Genomic DNA, 20957 nt, shown 5'->3' with positions numbered 1-20957 from the left:
CTAATAAATAACCTAATAAAAATTATAAAGGTGAAAAGCGATACAGAATGACATTTCTTTCTGACACTAGATAAGGTAGAGTTGGAAGAAGGCTGATGTCAACTTTTTGTTTTGTTCAGTATTTAAGGTCATCAACTCAGATAGCCTGGTGTTCGTTTTTAAGACATGAGCATGTTTCTAAGGACCCTGTGTTGCTGGAGGTCATTCCACAATTGTTGCATGCAACAATGGCTAATCTTCTGAAGGTATGTACACTGGCACCTTCTTTTTCTTCTGTCAGTTTTCTCCTCTTAGGGTAATGTAAGGATTGTGTCTTCTGATGTGTTTTTAAAAACTGTGGACTGAAATAAGAAAAACTGCTTAAAAAGCAGTGTTTAAAAGCGTTGCTGTAATTTTCAAAGCAGGGAACCTGACATCAGTTGATGTTAAAAGTTGAGTTGCAGATAATTTGGAGTTGGGAATTCGAAGGTGTACGCATGTGACTTTTGCTGGCGTCTCGAAATTGGTCGGTTTGTCGATTAGTGACCAGTTATCAATGATAGTTTTTTAAAAATCTCTTAATAGTCAATGGCCTAGTAGTATTATCGCTAGACAATTAATCTAGAAACTTGGCTAATGTTCTAGGGACCTGGTTTCAAATCCTGCCATGCCACATTGTGGAATTTGTACTCAATAAAACAATCTATAATTAAGAATCTAATGTTGATCATGTAACTGTTATCAATTGTCAGAAAAAACCCATCTGGATCACTAGTGTCCTTTAGGGAAAGAAACTGCTATCCTTACCTGATCTGGATTACATGTGACTCCAGACCCAAAACAATGTGGTTGACTCTAAACTGACTTCTGAGCAATTAGAGATGGGCAATAAATGCTGGCCAAGCCAGAGGCACCCATATCCAGTGAGTTTTAAACAAAATGTTGCTGGTTTTCAGGCAACTGAGTAGCTTGGAGCTGGGAATAAATTACTAAATGAGTAGATAATCACTTGGATTATTTAACACAAAGTTATGGAATTTCAGTTTTTAAAAAAGAAGTTTTTAAAAGTTAATCTTTCTTTGATTATGGAAGCCCAATTTCAGTATGACTTTTAGCCCTGAGATAATTCTTGAAGTGATACAAAGGCAAGTTGAATTCTTTCCTTGTGGTATTCGAGGTATCCACTTCTTTTTTTTCCTATCAGAAAGATAAAATCCCGATCCTAGGAGCAAATAGCATAAATGCTACTCTTTCCCCGCCCCCCCCCCCCCCCCCCCCCCACACACACACACTTCAGTTCTGAAGAAGAGTCACCAAGATTTGAAATGTTAGCTTGCTGTCTCTCCATGGAAGCTCACTGACCTGGTGTGATCTCCAGCATTTGTTGTTTTCAGTACAAATCCTGATCCAAAACTGAGAAACTTAGAAGTCTACTGTAGTGCTGAACTTCCTGTTGTCACTTCAACACGGAACAGACTTGAGTATTTGTGATTGTACAAACCATTGTGTATTGAACTTGTAGAGTTTTTGTTTGTTCTTCTGGCATATGAATGTCCCTGACTGGGCCAGCATTTTCTGACTGTCCCTAGTTTCCTCTGAGAATGTTGTGGTAAGCTGCCATTACTGTTTGTGCTATGGGTAACCCACAATGCCATTAGGGAGCGAATTCCATGATTTCAACCCAAACATCTGTTAATTTAAGGACCTCTCTGAGGTTTCCCTCCATTGATTTGCTTTAGATTGAACGTAGCTGAAAATGCGTTCAAAGAAATTGTACAGATCTTTTTTGGAATGAACTTCTCTTTTGACTAGGTTGGATTTCCTTCCAAGAGCGACAGCCCAAGTTGTGAATATTCACGTGTGGACTTTGATAATGATGAAGACTTCAATGCATTTTTCAATTGTAAGTTCTATGTCGTGTATTGTTGCTTAAATATATTGAAGCGTATTAACAAATGCTTTGCATAGTGGTTTTAATTTCCTCTAATTATACAGTAATTAATTTATAAGGCTCCAACAGTTCAAGCATGTTTGTTTCAAACTTTGCATGTCTTAGAATTTACAACACATTTGAAATGAACATAATACTTTGACTTCACCGAGTTGCTATTGGAGAATTTGCACCAGACGTATAGAATAGTATATTTATTTGAGTAGTATATTGAAGTAGTTTAAATGTAGAGTTTTGTTAATTCAGAATAACTTTTTTGTTTTTGTAGCATTCCGAGCTCAACAAGGAGAGACCATTAGACTCTCTTGTCGTCTGTCACCAATGACTGGGTTCAACATGGCTTCTGAGGCACTGCAGTATCAGCTCACGGCAGTCATTGATGTTGGCCCAACAATGTGTAAGCTGTTAAGCATTCAGTTTCTATTTTAGTTATTGAGACATTTACAAAGTAACAGGTACTGTTAGAAGTGCTTAGATATTGGAATTTATAACTTAAATTATATATCTTGTTTGTTGAGCCTGGCCATAAATTATTGCCTAATTCTAAATGAAGAATTGGAAAATGTAGATGCATTGAAGGAACAGAGTTGGTTTTTAACAATGATTGTGTACTTCTGCTGAGTTCTGAAATTAGTTTGTGGATAGATTTAGGTATTAACTGTTCCAAACAGCTTGCGTACTGTTTCCAGTGTTGATCTCTTGTGGTGAACAGATTAAAAAGTATTGTGCTTGATAAGCAATATTCTACTCAAAAAGTTGTGGTTCTGTTCGCCGAGCTGGGAATTTGTGTTGCAGACGTTTCGTCCCCTGTCTAGGTGACATCCTCAGTGCTTGGGAGCCTCCTGTGAAGCGCTTCTGTGATCTTTGCTCCGGCATTTATAATGGTTTGTCTCTGCCGCTTCCGGTTGTCAGTTCCAGCTGTCCGCTGCAGTGGTCGGTATATTGGGTCGAGGTCGATGTGCTTATTGATTGAATCTGTGGATGAGTGCCATGCCTCTAGGAATTCCCTGGCTGTTCTCTGTTTGGCTTGTCCTATAATAGTAGTGTTGTCCCAGTTGAATTCATGTTGCTTGTCATCTGCGTGTGTGGCTACTAAGGATAGCTGGTCGTGTCGTTTCGTGGCTAGTTGGTGTTCATGGATTCGAATCGTTAGCTGTCTTCCTGTTTGTTGTACCATCACGTCTAGGAATGGTGTTGGTTGTCCTTTTCTTCCTCTCTAGTGAATCGGATTCCTGTGAGTGTGGCGTTGATGATCCGGTGTGTGTTCTCTATTTCTGTGTTTTTAATCATTACAAAGGTGTCATCATTACAAATCTTCTCACAAACTTTGAATTCTACTCAAAAATAAAACAAGTCTGTAAATTATGCTTTTGCACGTGAAAGATAGTATGAAATGGAAATCCCCATTATCACTCAAGTAGCTCTGATGGAGGTTTGGTCCAGTTCAGCCTGTGTGAGCTCCACTGTGTTAGTAATTCAAATTATATCTATACTTATATCCTATTGTTAGAAGGTTGGAAGTGGTTTACCATGTTGCCTTTTAGGGAATCCCAAAGAGCTTTGCAATGAAGTACTTTTGAAGTAAGAACCAAAAACTCAGGAGCTACTCAGTGGGACAGGCAGCAGCCATGGAGATGATGAGTTGGGAAAATTTACAAGTGGAATAGGTTTTAGACAAATGATTGTTGGAATAACCAAATTGAAGGGCATATGCCGTGGTGGATAAGCAATGAAGGGTTCATGGTGCAAGGTCACAGGAAGTGATGCTGGGATAAGTAAAGAAGTATGTCCAGAGGAATTGTAAGGCAATAAGATATAGGAGCAGAATTCGGCCATTTGGCCCATTACTGAAATTCATCCTCTTCTCAGTTCTAAGGGGTTGTCCCATTGCTCTGAGGCTGCACCCTTGGCTCCTAGTCTCTCCTATTGGAAATAGCTTCTCGACATCTACTTTATCCAGACCTCTCAGTATTTTGTAGGCTTCAATCAGATCTTCCTTCATCTTTTTAAACTCCAAGCACTGACCAAGAATCCTCAACTGCTCCATTTATGACAAGTTCTTTATCCTGGAATCATTCTTGTAAACTTCTTCTGGACCCCCTCCAAGGTCAGCACATCATTCCTTGGATATGGATCACGTTCACTGTCTCTCCTTTGTCTAATTTGCTTGTTACCTCTTCAAAGAATTTAACAGATTTGTCAGAAATGACCTCCCCTTGATGAAGCTGTGCTGACTCAGCTATGTTTTACCCTGAGCTTCCAAGTACTTCACAATCTTGTCCTTTCTAATTTATTCTCTTTTTCTGTCGTTCTGCCTGCCTGTCGTTCTGCCTGCCTGTCGTTCTGCCTGCCTGTCGTTCTGCCTGCCTGTCGTTCTGCCTGCCTGTCGTTCTGCCTGCCTGTCGTTCTGCCTGCCTGTCGTTCTGCCTGCCTGTCGTTCTGCCTGCCTGTCGTTCTGCCTGCCTGTCGTTCTGCCTGCCTGTCGTTCTGCCTGCCTGTCGTTCTGCCTGCCTGTCGTTCTGCCTGCCTGTCGTTCTGCCTGCCTGTCGTTCTGCCTGCCTGTCGTTCTGCCTGCCTGTCGTTCTGCCTGCCTGTCGTTCTGCCTGACTTCCTTCCTTCCTTCTTTTCCTTTTCCTTTTCCTTTTCCTTCCTTCCTTCCTTCCTTTCTATCTACCTTCCTTCCTTCCTTCCAATCCTCCGGTACAACTCCCGTGGAGAGTTAGGAAGCAAATATCCTCGCCAGTGGCTTAGCAACCTCCTTTCTTGCTCCCCAGAGCAGCTTAGGATAAATCTGGTCTGGCCCTGGAGGCTTATTAATCTTAACGTTTTCCAAAATTTCCAGCACATCAATTTTATCAATCTTGATCTGGTCAAGATTGTATCCCCGCTCCTCGAAGTTTTCATTCACAACAAGGTCTCTTTCCTTGGTGAAAACCAAAGCAAAAAACTCATTCAGGGCTTCCCCTATCTGCTCAGACTCCACACACAAGTTCCCTCTGCTATCCCTGATTGGCCCTACCTTCTCCCTGATTATTCCCTTATTCCTCAAGTATGAGTAAAATGAGTAAAATATAAAACCAAAATCAGTAATGAACCTGGTTGCAAAATGGAACAGATTTTATGGTGTGAAATTGTTGAACTCTAGGCACCATACAGCCTCCCACATTCAGTTTAAAAATGAGATACAACTTCGATTTCTAGCATTTGTAATATTTGTTTTGTAATGTAGACACTGTTGCACTGTAGGGAATGTGGCAGCCAATTATGCATAGCAATAATTATGTCCCACAAATAGCATTATTGTGCTCTGTTTGTGCTGTTGTTTGAGAGATAAATATTAGGAGCAGGTGCGAGCAGGATTCTGAGACATCCATTCGCATTCTCCTAGTCGAACAGGCATGTGGAGGGCCTTAAGGCATTTTGAAAATGTGTGTAATGCGTGAGAGGAGTTAGGTGAGGTAGGTTTGCAGGAATTAGAGCAAGGAGAAGAATAAATCAACTTTCATAGAAAGTTGAGTTGATTGAGCAATTTCTGCTTTCAGGGTTTGTGGAAGTGCTGAAGTTAAGAGAAATTAGTTTGATAAAGCAACCTGCAGTTACCAAAATTTTAATTGTTTAAAAGGTACTAGTAGAGGGAATGTAAGAAACTAGTGATTTCATTATTCATCCCATTTTTAAACGGTGACATTAAGTTAATTTTGCAAGTGGAAATGAGAATAAGTAAAATAAATTCAAGTAATAACTTGATTATTAAGTGTCACGTCTCATTTGTGGTCAAGTGGTGGAAATCAAGCCCCGCTAATTCTGGAGTTAGAACAAAGAACAAAGAAAATTTACAGCCCGGGAACAGGCCCTTTGGCCCTCCAAGCCTGAGCCGATCCAAATGTACTGTCTAAATCTGTCGGTCAATTCCTAAGCATCTATATCCCTCTGCTCCCCACCTACTCGTGCATCTATCCAGACGCATCTTAAATGAATCTACCGTGCTTGCCTCTACCACCTCTGCTGGTAATGCGATCCAAACGCCCACCACCCTCTGTGTGAAATACTTACCGTGTGTATCCCCCTTAAACTTTCCACCTCTCACTTTGAAAGCATGACCTCTTGTTATTGAATCCTTCACCCTGGGAAAATGCTTGTCTCTATCCACCCTGTCTATACCCTTCATGATTTTGTAAACCTCAATCAGGTCCCCCCTCAATCTCCTTTTTTCTAGTGAAAATAAACCTAACCTACTCAACCTCTCTTCATAGCTAGCACCTTCTGTGCCAGGCAACATCCTCATAAGACTTCTCTGCACCCTCTCCAAAGTGCCAACATCCTTTTGGTAATGTGGCGCTCAGAACTGTACACAGTATTCTAAATGCAGCCAAGCCAATGTCTTGTACAATTTTAATTACTGCTCCTTGGATGCTGCCTGAACTGCTGTGCTTTTCCAGCACACTAATCCAGAATACAATTTTAACATGACTTGCCAGCTCTTATACTCCATACCCCGTCTGATGACTGCAAGCATACTATATGCCTCGACCACTCTGTTGTCAGACGTTTTTAATCAGATTTTGCTAAATTACCTCACTTGTCTTTTTTGATCCATCTTAACGGCAAGAACTATTAAGGTATCTGTACAACAAAAAAATGACTATTCATGATAAATAGTTGCTTATTTGTAGCTAAAATCTATGAACTGTTGATCGGTAAGATATTAGAAGCTATTATGAATAATGTTGAATCAGGGCACTGAAAAATGTTAAAGGTAATCAAAGGTGGTAAGGTAAAGCCAGGGAACTATAAACTGGTGAACCTGACGGCGGTGGGCAAGTTGCTGGAGGGAACCCTGAGGGACAGGATTAACATGTATTTGGAAACACAAGGAGTGATCAGGGATAGTCAGCATGGCTTTGTGCGTGGGAAATCATGTGTCTCAAACTTGATTTGAGTTTTTTGAAGAAGTAGTGAAAAGGATTGCTGAGGGCAGAGCTGTGAACGTGATCTATGTGGACTTCAGTAAGGTGTTTGACAAAGTTCCCTATGGGAGACTGATTGATTAGCAAGGTTAGATCTCATGGAATACAGGGAGAATTGGCCATTTGGATACAGAACTGGTTCAAAGGTAGAAGACAAAGGGTAGTGGTGGAGGATTGTTTTTCAGTGGAGTGCCACAAGGATCAGTGCTGGATCCACTACTTTTCGTCATTTATATAAATTATTTGGCTGTGACCATAGGAGTTAGTAAGTTTGCAGGTAACACCAAAATTTGAGGTGGAGTGGACAGCGAAGAAGGTTACCTCAGAGTGAAATGGGATCTTGATCAGAGGGGCCAATGGGCTGATGAGTGGCAGATGGAATTTAATTTAGATAAATGCTAGGTGCTGTATTTTGGGAAAGCAAATCTTAGCAGGACTTATGGTAAGGTCCTGTGGCATGTTGCTGAACAAAGAGACCTTGGAATGCAGGTTCATAGCTCCTTGAAAGTGGAGTCGCAGGTAGATAGTATAGTAAAGAAAGTGTTTGGTATGCTTTCCTTTATTGGTCAGAGTATTGAGTATCGGAGTTGGGAGGTCATGTTGCTACTGTACAGGACATTGGTTAGGCCACTTTTGGAATTTTGTGTGCAATTCTGGTCGTCTTCCTATAGGAAGGATGCTGTGAAACTTGAAAGGGTTCAGAAAAGATTTACAAGGATGTTGCTAGGGTTGAAGGATTTGAGCTAACTGGAGAGGCAGAATCGGCTGCAGCTGTTTTCCCTGGAGCGTTGGAGACTGAGGAGTGACCTTCTTGAGGTTTATAAAATCATCAGCAGCTGGATAGGATAAGTACACCAGGTCTTTTCCCTGGGGTGGGGGAAGTGCAGAACTAGAGGGTATAGGTTTAGGCTGAGAGGGGAAAGATATAAAAGAGACCCAAGGCGCAACGTTTTCACACAGAGGATATTGTGTATGTGTGGAATCAGCTGCCAGAAGAAGTGGTGGAGGCTGGTACAATTACATCTGTGCGCCTGTGAATAAGAAGGGTTCAGAGGGATATGTGCCAAGTGCTGGCAAATGGGACTAGATTAGGTTAGGATATCTGGTCGGCACAGGCGAGTTGGACCGCAGGGTCTGTTTCTGGGCTGTCCTCCTCTATGAATATGGCAAAAGTGAGGACTCCAGATGCTGGAAATCAGAGTCTGGATTACAGTGGTGCTGGAAAAATACAGCAGCACCAGAGGAGCAGGAAAATCGACTTTTCGGGCAGGAGCTCTTCATCAGAATGAATATGACTCTTAGCAGAGTCACCATGGTTTGTGAAAAGAAAATAGTTTAGTTAAGTTATTGATATTCTTTGAGGAAGTAACGTGCTATGGTTACAGGGGATAACAGCAGATATACTAAACTTGAATTTCCAGAGTCATTTGATAAAATCCGTATCACGGTTTATTGTGGAAAATGAGCTCTTGATATCGGAGGAGCATTTTGGCATAGCTAACTAGTCAATTTTTACCTAACAGGAAATAGTCGGCATAAATGATGGTTTACAGGTTGGTAAGATGTAATGAATGGGGTGCCATAGTGATCAGTGGTCAGGTGTCAACTTTATGCAGTTTGTATGACTAATTTGGGTGAATGGTTGAAGACGTGCTTGCTAAATGTGCTGATGACATGAAGATAAGGAGGAATGCAAGTTTAGGGCATGTAGAGTAGGTTTAGTGAGTGAGCAAAGATGTGGGAAATGGATTATAATAAGGAAAATGGACAACTTCACATTCTATCAGGAAAAATTAAACAAAAAATCTAAGTAGTGACAATGCAGAGTGCTGAGATGAAGTGGGATCTGATTATTCTAGTGCATAAATTGCAAAAGTTTCATATGTAGGTCTAGCAAATAACTAATAAAACAAATGAAAATATTGTCATTAATTGCAAGAGGAATTGAATGCAGAAGGAAGGATGTTATGCTTTAGTTGTATGGGGCTTTGATGAAACCATTTTTGAAGCACCTTTCCTTAAGTGTCAGAAACCTCTATTTAGTAGGGTCAGAATAAGCAGCCTGGACTAGTTGGGCTGAAGTGTCTGTTTCCATGCTGTATGACTCCACAATAGCATTTCTAAGAATAATTTTCATCTAAGCGGCTAGTCCAGCTTCCTGGTGAGCAAATTGCTGTTAGTGTTTGCTAAGATGCAATTTTTACCAATGCAAAGCATGGGGTGACAAACAGGTTGAGTTCAAAAGGACGTTATAATCTTCACAGCAGGGTATTTTAGCTTTGCAATTTTACAGGCTAACAGAGGTAGAAATTGGACTTAAATTGTTTCAGAAGCCTCAAAGTAGTCCAAGGTGGAGAAAAGTCTGAGAGGCAGCCTTTATGTTCTGAGCAGAAACTAAAAGAGTCAGATTTGGTGAGTGTAAAGAAAGTTGGTGAAGGAAAATGCTCGTGATCTTATCAGTTGTGTGAAATATGTAATTGAAGATAGAACTGGTACTTGACTGGGTTGAAAGCTTTGTTTCACTCCACAATCTAACTGGGTCCAGTATGACCATCAGCTGCCTTGAAAAACTAAACTAATACCTGGAACAGGAGAGTTTGCCTATGAGGAAAGATTGTTGAGGCTGGGCTTGTATCTGCAGAAGTCTAGAAAAAGTAAAACAGGACTTATTTGAAACACATATGTAAGAAATCCTGAGGATTCATGACAGGATGGTGGTGGAAAGAGTGTTTCATCTTCAGAGAATTTAGGTCACTGATTAAAAATGAGGTTGATGATTTAAGACAGATGAGAGTTTTTTTTCTGAGGGTCGTGAGTCCTTGCCTGTATTTAAGGTAGAGGTAAATAGATTCTTGATAAGCAAATGAGTGCAAGGTTATTAGGGCTAAGTGGCAAAGTGGAATATTCAGATCAACAGTGCTTCTCTTGAATGATGGAGCAGGTTTGAGGGTTTAAGTGGTCCACTCCAAGCTCATACGTGTTATCAGCTAACATACTGGGTGAACCCTCGTGCAGCTTTTTAAAATAATGTCACTAGACCTTTTATATCCATCCAAGTTGACCTTTTGAAGGCCTTAGCTGGTGTTGAGAAAATCCTTTCAGGTGACCTATGTATAACTGTTCAATGCATGACACCTGCCTACTCCCTAAATTTTGTGGTTCCTGCTGGTGAAAAATGGTATCATTTCAGATTTAACTCTGCTTATATGCTTGCTGCAAAACTGTTAAAAGTTTCAGGATACTTCCTCACTCTGTCTGCTATTTACTAGCTTTTCTGTGGTGGAACACTGCTGATACGATGTCTGATTTGTAACATTTCTGCCATGAGGGCACTGCCTGTAGTCACTAGTTGTTCCACTCACCAGCTCAGCTACGCTACTGTACTTTGTGCGCAAAACTCAGCTTGGCTAATAGATGGTTTCTTTTTGTGCTCTGACCCCTCCCATCTTGACATATTTGTTCCAGGATCCCCTGTCGACATGAGGTTCTCTTGTCAGTCGGAGGCCCAGGAAACCCTTTACATATTGGTTTTCAGTCTATGTGCCATAGCCAGTTGCACTTTGACCAAGCACCAAACCCCCCATTGTGAGAATTCTTCGCAGCACTGAAGAGGAAAATCCATCTAGGACCTGTTGTGTGTACCCAGAAATAAAATTGTGTCTCTGCTTTGTTTTTTGTTTTAATAATATTGCATTGTGGCAATTACAGCCACTTAATGTACAATTTTATCTTGTAATAGAAGTGTTAGTACAGTTTTTTTTTACTGCTATTGATTAGCAATACTGTGTATCATCTGCAAGATGCACTACAGAAATTCACGAATGCTCTTTCGCACCTTCCAAACTATCTAGAAGGGCAAAGGCAGCAAATAAATGGGAATGCCACCGCCTGCAAGTTTACTCACTATCCTAACATGGACATATATCTTTGTTCCTTCATTGTCCCTTCATCAGTGACTAGAAAACTCTTTCCTGAATAACGTTGTGAGTCTCCCTACACCAAATGGGCTGCAGCTGTTCAAGAAGACAGTTGCCACCATCTTCTTGGGGACACAAGGGATGGTTAATAAATGCTGGCCCAGCCAGAGGTGCCTTCAACCTGTGAATAAATTTTTAAAAAAGTAAATAAATTGAAATAATTATTAGGTTACATTAACGTCTGGGACCTGTGCTGTGTTATTGCAAATCATATTTTGCATGAATTCAATTCATTATTTTCTTTATAAATTAGTGGTTCCATATGGTCATGGTTCAATGCTTTATTTTACATGTTTCTATTTTGTGGATAATTTAATTGATGAATCCTCTTTGTCAGTGATTTTAGATTTTCTTTTTCCTTCCACAGCTAAGACTGGCAAAGGTTTGTGCTCTATCTTTTCACCATCTTTTGTGCAATGGGATGCATTGACCTTCTTTATGGAGAGTGTGATGAGCCAGCTATTCAGAACCATGGAGCCTGAGGTGCGTGAATAATGAGAGCCGATACCCACTTGGGCAACCTTCCTTTTCAAATGGCACTAACCATTCCAATTGCAGTGATGACATACAAAATGGAAGCAAGCCATATGGCTCCTTTGCAAATTAGTAAGATTATATCTGACCTGGTACGTCAACTCAATTTTCCAGCCCTACCCTCAGATTTTTTTCATGACCAAAAATTAATTCTCTCATATACTCATTGACTGAATGTTCAGTGTTCTGAGCTGGAGATTTCTAATAATTTACTACTGTCTGAATAAAGAAAGTTTTATTTGAGTCTTAAATGGGTACACCCTTTATTCTCAATTTTCTAGCCATTTAAAACTCCGGATCTAACCTGTTGACTCCTCTGTAAATGTCGTTGTTTTTAATTGTCTTTAATTTCGTAATCTCTAGAGATTATATCCCTTCCTCCTTGTAGAACAGCCCCTCATCACAGGAGTCAATCTTGTGAGATTTTGTTGCATTGACTTTAATGAGATTGTAATTCATTTGGTGTTCACACAATTCCAAGTGTATTTTCAGGAAACCTTAATTCATGACTTTTGAGATCATATTTGGCAGTCTACAAATATATACTTTTGCAATTCAGACTTGTATGATGAGCATTTACATTTGCAGTTAAGAAACTAGAATGTTAGTCACTATCCTCTTGCCTTTTGTGTTGTTATCCACATTTCCACCTTATTCTGCATTATCTATGCTAGTCCATGCCTATTGAGCAAAAGGAGTTCACTATGTTCCCATTTTCTATCCCTTGCTTTTGGGAAAGAGCTCAGTGGAACAAACTACCAACCTTAATTTGGTGCATTGTCACAGAACTGTGGCCATGCTTGGAAACAGCTTTATTTAAATGTTCAGCCTGAGTTAAAGCTTTGGCAGTGATTTTGTTTGACTTGCAGTTTTCCACCCCTTTTCTCCACTTTTTCGACCAAATAAATGGGTCCTAACTCTTTTCTCTCCCATTGGCTCTTGATTTTATCTGAACTAGGTGGTGCTTGGGTATTATGGGAAAGACTCTGGTGATATTTTTGGGAATGGAGCAAATGTTTTAGTTTTGCACACCAGTTCAATTGGACTTGCGTCTCTTCAAAACGAAGCATTTAACTCTGGGTTATGATGCATGTTTATTGTTTTTATTTATGTGTGGAGAGGGAAATTGGGAAATGTTTTTAATATAACTTAAAATATGTATTTTAAAGATCCTAGTTTCTTAATGGAAACAACTATAATTTCAGAATAACATTTAAAATTTTAGTCAGCATTGAATATTGTTTGACTGTTATGAAGATGAGAGATGACATCTGGATACCTAACTCTTTTGTTTTGCAGCAACTTCCAGTGGCAGATGGAATTGAGCTGCTGAAAGCTGTTTTAAGTTATCAAACCCATGATCCGCTCATCCTGTCGTGCATCCTAACAGCTGTGTCCACACTTTCTCCCTTCCTTCTCCATGATGCCACTGTCTTGCCACAAGTCCTCGAAAAGGTATTTCTTTTTTGCATGCCAATCTGTAGAAATTTTGGAAAAATAGTTTTCTTCAAATATGCTGGAATAGATTCAAAAATGTTGCCAACAGAAATGCAGTCCATCTAAAGGCTGATCTGGTTCATTGTTCTAAGTCTTACTGAGTACAATTTGTTGTAAACTGAAACCAGTTAATTTGCATATGACAAAGCAGGTAAAATTCCACAATTTGCATCTCTGTCCTTTTTGAGTTTGCTTATCTGTATGGACTTAGTGTGCACCTTTTTCACCCCCTGCAACTTCAACGTTCATTCATCCTTAGTGGTTACTCCTGAAAACATGCTTTATGCATGTGTCAGACATTGCTTACTCTGCTATTGTCCCTGTGAACAATGAAACTTTACTTCAGTTAAGATTGTCATTTGGACGTCAGCTTGTTGACCTTTAAGCTCACTGTTCACAAAAAATTCCATTAAATGTGTAATGGGTTGGGAATACTTGTATGAAGTACAGTTATTTGCAGTGATGGCTTTTGTAATGTGATAAGAGAAAGTGAGCCCTATGGTGACGGAAATGCCGTGGTGGTCTGGAAGTGGGATCGTGTTTGACGTCCAGAAGACTGGAATATAGCCAATGTTGTTCCTTTGTTTAAGAAGGGCAAATGGATAATCCAGGAAGTTGTAGGCTGGTGAGCCTTACATCAGTAGTATGGAAATTATTGAAACAGATTTTTAGAGACAGGATTTACTCTCATTTGGAAAAGATTCAATGTGTTTGAGATGGTTAGCATGGCGATGTATAGGGGAGATCTTATCTCATAGGTTTGATATTTTAAGGAAGTGACTAAGATCATTGACGGTAGGGCAGCAGATGGTGTCTGCATGGACATTACTAAAGCATTTGACAAGATCCCTCATGGTAGGCTGGTCTAGAAGATTAAGTTACATGGGATCCACGGTGAATTGATAAATTGGATACAAAATTGGTTTGGTCATAAAAGACAGAAGGTAGTTGTGGAAAGGTGTTTTTCTACCAGAGGATCTGTGATTGGTAGTCTGCAAGGTTCAGTGCTGTTATTTATAACTTGCATAAATTGGGTGAGAATATAGGTGGAATGATTTGGTAAGTTTGCAAAAGAGTTGCATCAGTTATTCTTGGAAGCTTTTGAGATTTGATAAGGTGAATGGCAGGTGCCTTTTCCCTTAAGCGAGGGATTTCAAGACGAGGGGGTGTATTTTTAAGGTGAGAGAAGAAAGATTTAAACAGACATGAGAGGCATTTTTTTTACACCATGGTTTGTGTGTGGACTGAACTTTGGGAGGAAGTGGTGGATGTGGGTACAGTTACTTACCTAAATACCTTTTAAACATTGTAAATGAATAGGAAATACTTGGAGGGGTATGGGCCAAGTGCAGGCAGATGGGACTAAGTTTAGTTTGGGATTATAATCGGCATGGACTGGTTGAACCAAAGGGTTGTTTCTGTGCTGTATGACTATGACCGTAAAACATGAAAATTGGTAGAGCTTTGGATAGTGAGGGATAGAAAGGTTACAGCAAGATCAGTTGGAAAGTTGAGCAGAGAAGTGGCAGATGAAGTTTAATGTATGAGGTGATGCATTTTGGGAGGTCAAATGGAGGAAGAAAGAATACAGTAAGTGCAGGATTTGTAGGAGCATTAATATACATGGGGATCTTGGGGTACATTCCATAACTCTCTGAAAGTGGCAACACAAGTGAATAAGGTGGAAAAGGAGATGTATGTCATTTTTGCCTTCATCGATTGGGGCATTGAGTATAAAGGTTGGCCAGACATGTTACAGCTCTAAAAACCTTTTGTTAGGTCTCATTTTGGAGCATTGTGTGCAGTTTTGGTCCTAGTTATAGGAAGGATGTTGAGTCTTTGGTGAGGGTGAAAAATAGGTGTATCACAATGTTGTTTGGATTGGAATGTATCAGCTATAAGGGGAAGTTAGACGAACTTGGATTATTTTCGCGAGGGCATAGAAGGCTGAGGAGCAATTTGATAGGACTATTTAAAATTGAGAGGTGTGCGTGCATATGGTAGAAATTTCAAATAGTGGGAGCATAGACTTTAGGTAAGAGGGGGAAGTGTTTGAGAACACAATGGCAGGTGCCTGGAACATGCTGCCAGGGAATGTGGTAGAAGTAGATGTATTAGCAATGTTTGAGGCATTCAGACCGACACATGAACAGGCAGTGAATAGAAGAATATGACCAAGTGCAGGGAAATGGAATTAGTTTAGAATGGTATCATGATCAGCGCAAACATGGTGGGCTTGTTCCTGTGCTGTACTGTTCTATGTTCTGTTTGTCCACTTTTTGGTTCTCCATTCTGATAAAGCAAGTTTTTTTGTTCTTTGATCCCAGTTTTGGTATATTTGAATTTTGTGCATGGGTTTTGGTATTTGAACAGTTAAGTTTTGGTTTGGGGCTGTGAATATGATTTTAGGCTTAGAGTAAATTGTATTGCATTTCATACCACATGCTAATGTGCCTCAATATTTTTAACCATTTTTAAATTATCATGATGAATATAAGAGGATGGATATGAACCAATTTAAGCTTGTCAGGCATGTAGTGTGGGTTTTGTGTATATTGATAGCTACATATATTAGTACAAGCTACTGTATTCTATGCAAACAAATAATATACATGCATGTTGCTTGTCTTATTTAGTTGAAACAGCCACAACAACCATCCTCTGGCTCATTCCCGAGGGCCATGTTGAGACAAATGTCAATTCTGTGTGGTTTAAATTGAAACAAAACTTAGTAGTTAGTTGTCTGTCACCATTTAACTGGGGTGCATTCTCAGTAATGCTTCTACCAATCTAGTCCTACACTTGCCAACCAATCAGTGGTTTCTAAATGTATGATATAAAATGCTGTTTCCCTTACATTGGTATTCCTGCAGATATCCTGATGAGTGTAAGATGAAGAACTTCAAGCAAGTGTTTTGTTCAGCAGTACTCTGGTTCTGCATTACCAAGTGTCTTTTATTGATACTCCTAAACTTTCAATTTACCCATTTACATCAGTTAATATACTGGTGAAAAAAAACCAAAGGAAAAGGAGCAAGAGAAGCTCAGTGGTCATTTAAGTCTGATTCGCATTCAGTATGATCATTGCCTGATCCTCCATCTCACTACTACTTTCTTACCCATATTTCCTATGTTTCATGTGACCCTAACCGATCATTTTTCTATCTGAACCTTGAATATGGTCAGTGCACAACCCTCATGAGGAGACAATCAAAGTTCACAATTCTGTCAATTTCAGCTAAATAGCTCTTGATTTGTTTCAATTTATTTTTCTTTAGCTCTTTGCATCTGCTACTTTCGAAGTGGTCGAGGAGAGCCAGGTAGGACAACTTTCTTTATTAAAAGAAAAAAATTAGTAGTGAAATATTGCTAGCAGGTCTATACTTAGAATGTGCCTCTATTGGGGTTACAGGCTCCAAGAACAAGAGCAGTGAAAAATGTTCGTAGGCACGCTTGTTCGTCAATTCTCAAGATGTGCAGAGATCACCCAGAACTGATCATGGTAAGTACCGAAAGGTCTTACTGTTCTCTTGAAGAGGTGGAATTTGCTTTTTTTTTTGATTATATTTGGAAATATTTTCTTAAAACGGTATGTAGTCAATGTTATATCGCAATTGCAGTCCAAGTTGACCAGACTAAAACATTTAATACTTGGAGTAAGTGTTTTAGTTGGTTGCTTCCTTTTTCCTCTTTTTCCAAACCATTTTACTCTTTGGGGCATCTATCATGGCCCTGGACTGCTTCCCATATTTTCTGCAAATGGCTTTCCTTTGTGAACCTAAACTTTTGTGTGGCCGTGTGATTTTGTCTTTTTATAAGTTTATAAATTAATATTTATCTTCAGCTTTTTCTGGCTACAAGCTATTTTCCTGGTTCAGGAAATTTCTGAATTTTGCTAAATTTGTTAATATAATCTGGAATGGCAGTTGTGCCAGCAGTTCACTTTTGCACTTCAGCTGGGGACAATGTGGCTCAGTGGTTAGCACTGCATACCTCAGTGTCAGGAACCCAAGTTTGATTCCAGCCTCGGTCTACTGTCTGTGTGTGGTTTGCACACTTGCCCCACATCTGCATGGATTTCCTCCCTCAGTTCAAATATGTGCAGGTCAGATGCATTGACCTGCTGCATTGTCCATAGTGTCTGGGGGAGTGCAGGATTACAGGGATTGGGTATGCTGATGGGGGGTGTTGCTGTTGGAATGCTCTTCAGAGAGTCAGTGTGGACTCGAAGGGCGGAATGGCTTCTTTGCACAGTGTAGGGATTCTATGAAACAGTTCAGGTTGTTTTTAAAGCTGCCTAGTAGACTTTGCTGAAAAGGATATTTGTGGATATCTGGCATGGACTAAGATTTGATTTGATTAGATTAGATTAGATTACATTACAGTGTGGAAACAGGCCCTTCGGCCCAACAAGTCCACACCGACCCGCCGAAGCGCAACCCACCCATTCCCCTACATGTACTCCTTACCTAACACTATGGGCAATTTAGCATGGCCAATTCACCGTACCTGCACATCTTTGGACTGTGGGAGGAAACCGGAGCACCCGGAGGAAACCCACGCAGACACTGGGAGAACGTGCAAACTCCACACAGTCAGTCGCCTGAGGCGGGACTGGCGCTGTGAGGCAGCAGTGCTAACCACTGTGCCACCATGCCGCCCATAGCGGACAGGAAACAGAAAGTAGAATTAAATAGGTCTTTTTTCAGTGTGGAAAGTAGTGACAAGTACGGTACTTTAGGAATAAGACTATGGGTCACAGCTATTTGCAATATGTATCAACAATTCAGATTTAGGAATCAAATACAATGTTATAAATTTGCTTACAACACAAAACTGGATGGCATGATGACTGATGAAGACAGTGCAAAGAGTTTTCAATGTAGTTTAGACAAATTGAGTGCGTGATCAAATGCATGGTGGATGTAGTACAATGTGGGTAATTGTGACATTGTCCACTTCAGCAAGTATTATTTAAATATTAGGAAATATTGATATATAAAGGAATGTCAGTGTTCTTCTACACTTGACATTGAAAGCAAGCGTACAAGTGCAGCTGTTATTAAGGCAAATGAAACATTGGCCTTCTTTGCAAGAGGCTTTGAGGGCAGGAGAAACTTTGAGCAGGTCTCTATGGCTTTGGTGAGAGCAGACCTGGAGTGTTGTGTACAGTTTTGGTCTTCTTACTCAAGGAAACATATACTAGCCATAAAGTGAATGTAATGAAGGTTCACCAGTAATCTTCCTGGGCTAGTCGGTTTAGTATACAAGGAGAGTTTGAGTTGACTGGATCTGTATTCAGTCAAGTTTAAAAGAATTGGAAGGTGATCCACTTGAAATATATAAACTCTTAATGGGACAGACTGGATGCAGAAATGATGTTTCTCCTACATGGGTGGATGTTCTCATACAAAGGTTCACTATATCAGGATATGGGGTAGGCCATTTTGGACTGAGATGAGAAGAAATTTCTTTACTCTTAAGGTGGTGAACCAGTGGAATTCTCTACTACATGAGACTGTGGGGGCAAAATGACAATGCTTTTAAAAAAGTAATAGATTGCTAGTGGCTAAAGATGTACAGTGGTATGAGCAGAGAATGGAGGTATGGCATTGAGAGAGGATAAACAATGATCATGTTGAATGCAAAGTATGCTCAGTGGGCTGAATGGTCTACTCTCATTTTCTGTATTTCTGTGCTGTTTCTTTCTGGCAGAGTCACCTGTGCTTCTAGTATATAATCTGTAAGTAGAGATTTTACCTTTGTTCTCGATGGAAATGAAATTCATCAGCTTAATATTCTGAGTTAGGAGCATACATGGATAGAACAAAGGAGCTTGTGTGACATCAGAGTTGCAATTCTGTGCAGATGGATCACGGTGCCATAGTTGTATTGAGAATATGCAATTGGTTATAAACCACAAGGGTCAAAACGTGTGGTGCTGAAAAAGCACAGCAGGAGAATTGACATTTCAGGCATAAGCCCTTCATCAGGAACATTCCTGATGAAGGGCTTATGCCCGAAACATTGATTCTCCTGCTGCTCAGATGCTGCCTGACCTGTGCTTTTCCAGTGCCACCCTTTTTGACTCTGATCTCCAGCATCTGCACTCCTCATTTTTGCCTAGAAACCAAAAGGGGTTGGTAGGGAAGGTGAGTTCTCCTATCACATGTACTAATCAGCTTTGTCTTGGTGAAGTACACTTAACAAATTTGGTCTCGCTTATCAGGAGGGTGGCTGAAGTGATTGCTTAATTGTGGTGCCGTTCTCATTTTCTTCACAGGATTTATCCTTCTAAAAGAGACCACAGACGTTTGATTTAAATGGTTGTTCTCTTTTTAGCCGGTGTTTGAAATGTTCTATGCCCATGTCAAGCGTCTGCAGCAAGATGAACGGCAGCTTACACAGTTGGAGAAGTGTGCTTTAATGGAATCCCTGGTTCTCCTGAGCAACCAGTTCAAGGATTATGAGCGACAGAAAGCCTTCCTAGAGGAACTCATGGCTCCTGTTACTAACCTTTGGTTGTCTGAGGAGATGCAAAGGTATGTTATCAACAGGTATATTTGGTGTGCAGAAGTGCATGTTCATAACTGCTGCATATTGAAGTGTATTAACATGCCTTTGTATAATTAATTACAAAAGTTATAACCATTCTGAATTGAGATGTCAAGCAAACTAAAGCTGACTTGAAATGTCACAAGTGACTTTTAAGTAGAATCTACGTAAGTTTGGTGCTAAATGATTCAGTTAAATTTTGAGACGTGGCTGAATGGCCAACTCAGCACTAGTCTTTGAAAAATGTAAGAAGACTTATTATTGTGGATATATGGCTGAAAAACAGGCCATTCCACCCAACCAGTCCATGCAAGTCTCTACTCAAATCTTCTGTCTATTTTCATCTAAATCCTGTTTGGCTTCCCCATAAATACATCTGTATACTTCCAAACAACTACCACTTGTGATAAGAAGTCCTATATTCTCACTACACTGTGTGTAAAGAGCTTCTTTTTTCTGAATTGCTCACTGAACTTTTAATAACTCTACGAAAGACCTCAAGTCATTATCTTACCCATTTGGAAACATTGGCCCTATCATCATTCCAACACGATTGGTCAACTTGTCTGCATAGGGATGTTGTATTTCAATTTTTCTGTCAATTGGTGGACTCAGTGAACAAATTTTGAAAAGAGAAGGTTCAGCCAAACCGTGAATGTGACCTTCAGCGGAAAAGAAATTCCAAAGTAAAGGTCTAATTTAAATGAGAGATTCATTAATAAAAATGATCATTTAAAGGTGCTGAGCAGCTGAGCAAAAAAACCCTGCAATTAAGAATCTACTGGAGACTGTGAAATTCTGGTCGATTGTTCACTACTTTTCATCATTTATATCCATATGAACTCAATTATCTGAAGGACACAGGCGGGGAATATTTTGGTCGGTCAATTGAATGCCGGGTAATGGAATGCTGGATGACATAGTTTAACCAAGCATCGGGACCTTGCGATTTGCCGGGATAATCCTATATTTGGTTAATTGAATGCTGGACCATCGATTTCTCTAAATAACATAGGAGATATAGTTAGTAAGTTTGCAGATGACACAAAAGTGGAGGTGTAGTGGACAGTGAAGAAGGTTGCTTCACAGTACAATGCGATCTTGATCAGATGGGCCAGTGGGCTGAGGAGTGGCAGATGCAGTTTAATTTGGATAAATGTAAGGTGCTACATTTTGGAAAAGCAAATCAGAGCGGGACTTATACACCTTAATGGTAAGGTCCTGGCAAGTGTTGCTGAACAAAATGACCTTGGTTCATAGTTCCTTGAAAGTGGAGTCGCAGGTTAGTGAAAAAGGCGTTTGGTATGCTGTATTGGTCAGAGAATTGAGTATAGGAGTTGGGAGGTCATGTTGCGGCTGTACAGGACATTGGTTAGGTCACTTTTAGAATATTGCATGCAATTTTGGTCTTCGTATTGGAAAAATGTTGTTAAACTTGAAAGAGTTCAGAAAAGATTTAAAAGGATGTCACCGGGAATGGAGGATTTGAGCTATAGG

At 40.1% G+C, this 20957-nt stretch overlaps 1 protein-coding gene across 4 annotated transcripts in view; it reads left to right on the top strand.

The window, feature by feature from the left end:
• xpo5 (exportin 5) overlaps nt 1-20957 on the top strand; it is a 104144-nt gene that overhangs the window by 45148 nt on the left and 38039 nt on the right. For 2 of the 4 annotated variants that reach the window (XM_043695602.2, XM_087991254.1), the window contains exons 11-18: nt 120-245; nt 1792-1882; nt 2199-2327; nt 11242-11357; nt 12708-12863; nt 16184-16225; nt 16318-16407; nt 19248-19447. In XM_043695602.2, coding sequence (XP_043551537.1) covers nt 120-245; nt 1792-1882; nt 2199-2327; nt 11242-11357; nt 12708-12863; nt 16184-16225; nt 16318-16407; nt 19248-19447 — 950 coding nt within the window. Of the gene's footprint in view, nt 1-119; nt 246-1791; nt 1883-2198; nt 2328-11241; nt 11358-12707; nt 12864-16183; nt 16227-16309; nt 16408-19247; nt 19448-20957 lie in introns of all 4 variants that reach the window. The other 2 variants (XM_087991253.1, XM_087991252.1) reach the window with 1 other exon arrangement.

Source organism: Chiloscyllium plagiosum, unplaced genomic scaffold, assembly GCF_037043375.1.
Source record: "Chiloscyllium plagiosum isolate Xiang-an unplaced genomic scaffold, Cpla_swu_hap1 HiC_scaffold_10, whole genome shotgun sequence".
Taxonomy (NCBI): domain Eukaryota; kingdom Metazoa; phylum Chordata; class Chondrichthyes; order Orectolobiformes; family Hemiscylliidae; genus Chiloscyllium; species Chiloscyllium plagiosum.
This window is presented reverse-complemented; position numbering and strand designations above follow the sequence as displayed.